Source organism: Nannobrachium achirus, assembly GCF_963921795.1.
Source record: "Nannobrachium achirus genome assembly, chromosome: 5".
In the NCBI taxonomy this organism is placed as follows: Eukaryota; Metazoa; Chordata; class Actinopteri; order Myctophiformes; family Myctophidae; genus Nannobrachium; species Nannobrachium achirus.
In genome coordinates, this window is record NC_137814.1 from 72,768,177 (window position 1) to 72,777,833 (window position 9,657).

Here is a 9,657-nt window from a genome sequence, read left to right on the forward strand (position 1 = left end):
GAGTATATTTCTTAAGTATACTTTAAGTACAAGTATACTGATATTTATGTACAAGTAGTATACTAACAAATGTACTAGTTAGTGTACTAGTTAGTATACTTACAGTATACCTACAGTACTAAAAGTAACCTGAATTGGCCCACTTTTGAGTATACTCGAGTAAACTCTAAGTTTACTTAAAGTATACATGAAGTATATATGAGTATACTTAAATTATTGTATTCATACACTAGAATTGTGCTATTCCCTTACTTAAAATAAACCATTCATATACTCAGATGTATACTTAAGTACACTACTTATTTACTTGAATTGCACTTCTCTTATACGAGAGGTATACTATGGTCATACTTGAACTGCACTACATTTAAATTTGAAGTATACCATTTATATACGTAAAACATACTATGCGTGAACTTAATGTACACTACTCTTTTACCTGCAGTGTACTTGAATAGCACTTTTATTGTACTTGAGGTATACTAAGGTCATATGAACTGCACTACTTGTAACCTTGAAGTATACCATTTATATACTCAAACTATACTATGCATGAACTTAATGTGCACTACTCTTTTACCTCTAGTGTACTTGAATTGCACTTTTCTTATACATGAGTTATACTACATTTATATTTGAACGGCACTTTTTTCATACTTGAAGTATACCATTTATATAGTCGGAACATACTATGCATGAACTTAATGTACACTACTCTTTTACCTGCAGTGTACTTGAATTGTACTACGTTTACATTTGAACAGCACTATTTCATACTTGAAGTATAACGGTTATATACTCAAAACATACTATGCGTGGACTTAATGGACACTACTCTTTTACTTGAATTGCACTATTCTTATACTTGACGTATACTACGTTTATATTTGAATTGCATTAATTTTAAACTTGAAGTATACCATTTATATACTCAAAACATACTTGATGTACACTACTCTTTTACTTGCAGTGCACTTGAATTGCACTTTTCATTTACTTGAGGAAGACTATGGTCATACTTGAATGGCACTTTTCTTTTACTTGAGGTATACTATGGTCATAATTGAACTGCACTACTTTTAAACTTGAAGTACACCATTTATATACTCAAAACATACTGTGCGTGAACTTAGTGTACACTACTCTGTTACTTGCAGTGCACTTGAATTGCACTTTTCATTTACTTGAGGTATACTATGGTCATACTTGAACTGCACTACTTTTAAACTTGAACCATACCAGTTATATACTCAAAACATACTATGCATGGACTTAATGGACACTACTCTTTTACTTGAATTGCACTATTCTTATACTTGACGTATACTACGTTTATATTTGAATTGCATTAATTTTAAACTTGAAATATACCATTTATATACTCAAAACATACTTGATGTACACTACTCTTTTACTTGCAGTGCACTTGAATTGCACTTTTCATTTACTTGAGGAAGACTATGGTCATACTTGAATGGCACTTTTCTTTTACTTGAGGTATACTATGGTCATAATTGAACTGCACTACTTTTAAACTTGAAGTACACCATTTATATACTCAAAACATACTGTGCGTGAACTTAGTGTACACTACTCTGTTACTTGCAGTGCACTTGAATTGCACTGTTCATTTACTTGAGGTATACTATGGTCATACTTGAACTGCACTACTTTTAAACTTGAAGTACACCATTTATATACTCAAAACATACTGTGCGTGAACTTAGTGTACACTACTCTGTTATTGCAGTGCACTTGATTTGCACTTTTCATTTACTTGAGGTATACTATGGTCATACTTTAACTGCACTACTTTTAAACTTGAACCATACCAGTTATATACTCAAAACATAATATGCGTGAACTTAATGGACACTACTCTTTTACTTGAATTGCACTTGTCTTATACTTGACGTATTCTACATTTATATTTGAACTGCACTATTTTCGTACTCGAGGTATACCAATTATATACTCAAAACATACTATGCAGGATTTTAATGTACACTACTCTTTTACTTGCAGTGCAATTGAATTGCACTCTTCTTTTACTTGAGGTATACTATGGTCATACTTGAACTGCACTACTTTTGAACTTGAACCATACCAGTTATATACTCAGAACATACTATGCGTGAACTTCATGGACACTACTCTTTTACTTGAATTGCACTATTCTTATACTTGAGGTATACTATGGTCATACTTGAACTGCACTACTTTTAAACTTGAAGTATACCATTTATATACTCAAAACATACTATGCGTGAACTTAATGTACACTACTATTTTACCTGCAGTGTACTTGAATTGAATGTTTCTTATACTTGAAGTATACCAGTTATATACTCAAAACATACTAGGCGTGAACTTAATGGACACTACTCTTTTACTTGCATTGTACTTGAATTGCACTTAGCTTATACTTGACATACACTACGTGTATATTTGAACTGCACTATTTGTATACTCGAAGTATACCATTTATATACTCAACACATACTGTGCGTGAACTTAATGTTCACTACTCTTTTACCTGCAGTGCACTTTAATTGCACTTTTCTTATACTTGAGGTATACTATGGTCATACTTGAACTGCACTATTTTCATACTCGAGGTATACCATTTATATACTCAAAACATACTACGCGTGATTTTTATGTACACTACTCTTTTACTTGCAGTGCACTTGAACTGCACTCTTCTTTTACTTGAGGTATACTATGGTCATACTTGAACTGCACTACTTTTGAACTTGAACCATACCAGTTATATACTCAAAACATACTATGCGTGAACTTCATGGACACTACTCTTTTACTTGAATTGCACTATTCTTATACTTGAGGTATACTATGGTCATACTTGAACTGCACTATTTTCATACTCAAGGTATACCATTTATATACTCAAAACATACTAGGCGTGAACTTAATGTACACTTGTTGTGTACTTGAATTGCACTTTTCTTATACGTGAGGTATACTACTTTTATACTTGTTAAAGAGTGTGAAATATTATAGCTTTGGAAATGGAGGACTGTATATTCTGGAGTTGAGGTTATGCCCACCACAGGGCTCCAGTCAAAGAGCAGTAATCAATGATGACACTTGATGGTGTTTTATGTGGTTTTTATAAAGGAGGTAGTTGGCAGACACAAACATACACAATGATGAATGGTATCTGAAAATATAGATATAATACATAAGGATAAGGAGACAATAAACAATATGCAGTAGTAACCTACACAAACATAGCATATTACTTTAATGAGCCATGCACTCATGTGCCAGCTTAGACCCAGCATGCACTCACACACAGGTTAGACTAGGGCCTGTTAGCTTAGCCACTGAAGTTTAGCTAGCAAACACAATTACAAAAACAAACTTTTTAAACCATGCACAGATCAATTCTGACACAATGAACTGTTACCACATGAACCATTATTGCTCTGCAGGACAGAAAACAACTCACTTTGTCAAGAACACATTCTTATGTGCATATGTTTGTGTGTGGCTGCACTCATGCATGTAAACAGTTGGGGGGGGGGGATGTTTGGTGTTTGGTGTTGCTGAACTGTCTGTAGATTTCACTCTGAATGTGTAGACTTGCCGGTCCCATTATACACCTACAAATGAACAGATAAAGCACATTAGTTATGGGAGTCACCAGTAGTAATATACTTTGAATTGACAAGTAGAATACCAAGATTTGTGAAGATAATGTAAAGCTGTTATCTGTAAAACCCTTACCTTTGTCTGTTCTCCTCCTCCCAGGGTGGTGTTCGGGCAAAAGAGTTCCCTCCGGGAACACGCACCCTATTTATAGTCCTGGGAGGGTGAAGCTAAGTGGGAAGTGGATAGAGGGGAGATTGAGAATGATTCTAATGCATTTAATAATGTATGGTGGGTGTACACATTTAGTGGGCATAGTGGTAATTGGAGATATGAATTAAAGGAGCATATCCATGTGCTAGTGTTTTAAGTACTTGTGTATTATTAAATGCATTAGAATCATTCTCAATCTCCCCTCTATCCACTTCCCACTTGGTTTCACCCTCCCAGGCCTATAAATAGGGTGTGTGTTCCCGGAGGGAACTCTTTTGCCCGGGCACCACTAGAACAGAGGACCCCAACTGTTTACATGCATGAGTGCAGCCACACACAAACATATGCACTTAAGAATGCGTTCTTGACAAAGTGAGTTGTTTTCTGTCCTGCAGAGCAATAATGGTTCATGTGGTAACAGTTCATTGTGTCAGAATTGATCTGTGTGTGGTTTAAAAAGTTTGTTTTTGTAATTGTGTTTGCTAGCTAAACTTCAGTGGCTAAGCTAACAGGCCCTAGTCTAACCTGTTTGTGAGTGCATGCTGGGTCTAAGCTGGCACATGAGTGCATGGCTCATTTCAGTAATATGCTATGTTTGTGTAGGTTACTACTGCATATTGTTTATTGTCTCCTTATCCTTATGTATTATTTCTATATTTTCAGATACCATTCATCATTGTGTATGTTTGTGTCCGCCAACTACCTCCTTTATAAAAACCACATAAAACACCATCAAGTGTCATCATTGATTACTGCTCTTTGACTGGAGCCCTGTGGTGGGCATAACCTCAACTCCAGAATATACAGTCCTCCATTTCCAAAGCTATCATATTTCACACTCTGTCTTTCTTTAACCATTACAATACTTATGCAGAACATTATGCAGAATATTAATTAGTTGCACCCCGTTGCTACAATGAAAATAGTGCAGTTCAAGTATAAACATAGTATACCTCAAGTATAAGAAAAGTGCAATTCAAGTATGTTTTGAGTATATAAATGGTATACTTCAAGTATGAAAATAGTGCAGTTCAAGTATAAACGTAGTAAAGGTAAAGTATAAAAAACGTGCAATTCAAGTACACTGCAAGTAAAAGAGTAGTGTCCATTAAGTTGACGCATAGTATGTTTTGAGTATATAACTGGTATGGTTCAAGTTTAAAAGTAGTGCAGTTCAAGTATGACCATAGTATACCTCAAGTAAAAGAAGGGTGCAATTCAAGTGCACTGCAAGTAAAAGAGTAGTGTACATTAAATTCACGCATAGTATGTTTTGAGTATATAAATGGTATACCTCGAGTATGAAAATAGTGCAGTTCAAATATAAACGTAATATACGTCAAGTATAAGACAAGTGCAATTCAAGTAAAAGAGTAGTGTCCATTAAGTTCACGCATAGTATGTTTTGAGTATATAAATGGTATACTTCAAGTTTAAAAGTAGTGCAGTTCAAGTATGACCATAGTATACCTCAAGTAAAAGAAAAGTCTAATTCAAGTATGACCATAGTATACCTCAAGTAAAAGAAAAGTGCGATTCAAGTGCACTGCAAGTAAAATAGTAGTGTACATTAAGTTCACGCACAGTATGTTTTGAGTATATAAATGGTATACTTAAAGTTTAAAAGTAGTGCAGTTCAAGTATGACCATAGTATACCTCAAGTAAAAGAAAAGTCTAATTCAAGTATGACCATAGTATACCTCAAGTAAAAGAAAAGTGCGATTCAAGTGCACTGCAAGTAAAAGAGTAGTGTCCATTAAGTTCATGCATAGTATGTTCCGAGTATATAAATGGTATACTTCAAGTATGAAAAAAGTGCCGCTCAAATATAAACGTAGTATACCTCATGTATAAGAAAAGTGCAATTCAAGTACACTAGAGGTAAAAGAGTAGTGCACATTAAGTTCATGCATAGTATAGTTTGAGTATATAAATGGTATACTTCAAGGTTAAAAGTAGTGCAATTCAAATATAAACGTAGTATACGTGACGTATAAGAAAAGTGCAATTCAAGTAAAAGAGTAGTGTCCATTAAGTTCACGCATAGTATGTTAAAGTATAAACGTAGTATACCTCAAGTATAATAAAAGTGTAATTCAAGTACATTCAAAGTAAAAGAGTATTGTACATTACGTTCACACATAGTATATTTTCAGTATATGAATGGTATACTTCAAGTATGAAAATAGGGCAGTTCAAGTATAAACGTAGTATATGTCAAGTATAAAAACATGCAATTCAAGTACACTGCAAGTAAAAGAGTAGTGTCCATTAAGTTGACGCATAGTATGTTTTGAGTATATAACTGCTATGGTTCAAGTTTAAAAGTTGTGCAGTTCAAGTATGACTATAGTATACCTCAAGTAAAAGAAGAGTGCAATATAAGTGCACTGCAAGTAAAAGAGTAGTGTACATTAAATTCACGCATAGTATGTTTTGAGTATATAAATGGTATACCTCGAGTATGAAAATAGTGCAGTTCAAATATAAACGTAGTATACGTCAAGTATAAGACAAGTGCAATTCAAGTAAAAGAGTAGTTTCCATTAAGTTCACGTATAGTATGTTTTGAGTATATAACTGGTATGGTTCAAGTTTAAATGTAGTGCAGTTCAAGTATGACCATAGTATACCTCAAGTATAAGAAAAGTGCAATTAAAGTGCACTGCAGGTAAAAGAGTAGTGTACATTAAGTTCACGCACAGTATGTTTTGAGTATATAAATGGTATAGTTCAAGTTTAAAAGTATTGCAGTTCAAGTATGACCATAGTATACTTCAAGTAAAAGAAGAGTGCAATTCAAGTGCACTGCAAGTAAAAGAGTAGTGTACATTAAGTTCACGCACAGTATGTTTTGAGTATATAAATGGTATACTTCAAGTTTAAAAGTAGTGCAGTTCAAGTATGACCATAGTATACCTCAAGTAAAAGAAAAGTGCAATTCAAGTATGACCATAATATACCTCAAGTAAAAGAAAAGTGCAATTCAAGTATGACCATAGTATACCTCAAGTAAAAGAAAAGTGCAATTCAAGTGCACTGCAAATAAAAGAGTAGTGTACATTAAGTTCATGCATAGTATATTTTGAGTATATAAATGGTATACTTCAAGTTTAAAATTAATGCAATTCAAATATAAACGTAGTATACGTCAAGTATAAGAAACGTGCAATTCAAGTACAATGCAAGTAAAAGAGTAGTGTCCATTAAGTTCACGCACAGTATGGTTTGAGTATATAACTGGTATTCTTCAAGTATAAGAAAAGTGCAATTCAAGTACACTGCAGGTAAAAGAGTAGTGTCCATTAACTTCACGCACAGTATGTTTAGAGTATATAACTGCTATGGTGCAAGTTTAAAAGTAGTGCAGTTGAAGTATGACCATAGTATACCTCACGTATAAGAAAAGTGCTATTCAAGTTTAAAAGTAGTGAAATTCAAGTATAAATATAGTATACGTCAAGTATAAGAAAAGTGCAATTTAAGTACCCTGTAAGTAAAAGAGTAGTGTACATTAAGTTCACACATAATATGTTTTGTGTATAAATGGTATACATCTAGTATAATAAAAGTGCAATTCAATTACACTGCAAGTGTACATTAAGTTCACGCATAGTATGTTTGGAGTATATAATAGTGCATTTCAAGTACAATCGTAGTATACGTCATGCATAATAAAAGTGCAATTCAAGTACCCTGCAAGTAAAAGAGTAGTGTACATTACGTTCACACATAGTATGTTTTGTGAAATTACATATGGTACACCTCAAGTATAAGAAAAGTGCAATTCAAGTACACTGCAAGTAAAAGAGTAGTGTCCATTAAGTTCACGCACAGTATGGTTTGTGTATATAACTGGTATTCTTCAAGTATAAGAAAAGTGCAATTCAAGTACACAGCAGGTAAAAGAGTAGTATCCATTAAGTTCACGCACAGTATGTTTAGAGTATATAACCGGTATGGTGCAAGTTTAAAAGTAGTGCAGTTGAAGTATGACCATAGTATACCTCAAGTATAAGAAAAGTGCAATTCAAGTACACTGCAAATAAAAGAGTAGTGTACATTAAGTTCACGCATAGTATGTTTGTAGTATATACATTTTGTGTAAATAAATATGGTACACCTCAAGTATAAGAAAAGTGCAATTCAAGTACACTGCAAGTAAAAGAGTAGTGTACATTAAGTTCACGCATATTATGTTTGGAGTATATAAATGGTATACTTCATGTATGAAAATAGTGCAGTTCAAGTATAAATCTAGTATACCTCAAGTATAAGCACTACAGGTGCACAGTGTAGGGCAACTACCTCAAGCAGCCAGTGTGAGAAATATACAAGTATACACCCACAAGCCAGATACTGTATAAGAACACTCCATGTTGCATGCAGGCAGGTAGAACATTTTGATTTACTTGTACTAAGTACTATAGAATATAGGCTGCACTTGAAATGAAGGAAAAGTATACTTAAACTTTTGCTGTGTACTCGTCAGTATAAACTAAGTATACTTTTGTTAAGTATATTCCTGATGGTACATTTTAACCAAACAGAAAAGTATACTTACCAAAGTATTAGTTTAGACAAAGTATACTTAGTTCATAACAAGTATACTCAGAGTATACGTAAGTATACTACTTTTTGGTAAGGGAAAGAAAGAGGTGGTCGCAAACGAGTGACGTCAGCCACTACACAAGTGAATGGCTGTTGTCGCCGTCTCATGGTGAATACGCAGAATTACACAGGTGCGCTGATAAGAGACTATCAAAGTGAATTGATCCAGGTGGTGGTAGGGGTGTGTGGTGAACGACAAAACGAGCGCTCTTACCCCGATCTCACTGAGTTACCCAATCTCACTGTAACATGTATATGTGTTAATCTCCACTCTCCAGTTGTGGTTCAGATCCAAGACCAGTTCAGTGTGTGGCTGACTCTGGGTCTGTGTGTCCTTCATTTGTCTTCTAGAAGCTCCTCACGGCAACATCTACACCAAGCACGAGGTGGAACTGGGAGTGGACAACGTTCTCATCTGCCGTGAGACAGGCTTCTACCCTGCCCCGGTGCACATCACATGGACCAAGAACAACCTCAACCTGACCAGCAACATCACCTCCAGCGTCCCGCACATCAAAGAAGACAGAACCTTCTACCAGTTCTCCAGTGTGAAGTTCACACCAGAGAAGGGAGACATCTACAGCTGTACGGTCAACCACTCATCACTGACCAAACCTGACACCATGATGTATGGTAAGAACACTGATTAATAAACACGTACATATCCATGATTAATTAATACATAATTTAACAAGTTAACATTTATTCATTTCAAGAAAGAATCAAAAAGAAAGAATCAAAAAGAAAGAAAGACAGACGGACGGACGGACGGTGTGTGTGTGTGTGTGTGTGTGTGTGTGTTTTCTCTCTAGATGTGGACCATCACATCCCAGCTCCACCCAGCGTGGGTCCAGCTGTGTTCTGTGGGGTGGGGCTGACCCTGGGTCTGCTGGGAGTTGCCATGGGAACCTTATTCGTCATCAAAGGAAACCAGTGCAACTAAAGACCATGTAACTTTTTTTATAAAACAAATCTTAAAATTGTCCTAACTGTTAAATCGCTAAAGTTTTAGAACCCCCACTCCGTTAATTTCAGCTTCTAAAGCCTTCTCTTTATATGTTTTCTATGAGCCGTGAGGGGGGTAGAATTTCGCGGAAAAATTACGTCATCTGTGTCATCTGTATACGTTGTGTATACGTTGGCCAGTCATATCGCGGATCATAAACACATGGTACACTACCGGCCAATCACAGGCGTATCTGCCATATCTTCAGGAA

The 9,657-nt window shown here is 35.1% G+C and overlaps 1 protein-coding gene across 1 annotated transcript in view; it reads left to right on the forward strand.

Annotated features, from left to right (window-relative positions):
• Positions 1 to 9,383, forward strand: part of LOC308285292 (mamu class II histocompatibility antigen, DR alpha chain-like) — a gene marked incomplete at both ends in the record, with an annotated part of 12,454 nt that extends 3,071 nt beyond the window's left edge. The window contains 2 exons of the mRNA XM_080726008.1: positions 8,792 to 9,073; positions 9,274 to 9,383. Coding sequence (XP_080582134.1) covers positions 8,792 to 9,073; positions 9,274 to 9,383 — 392 coding nt within the window. The remainder of the gene's footprint in view (positions 1 to 8,791; positions 9,074 to 9,273) is intronic.
• Positions 9,384 to 9,657: the final 274 nt, after the last annotated feature.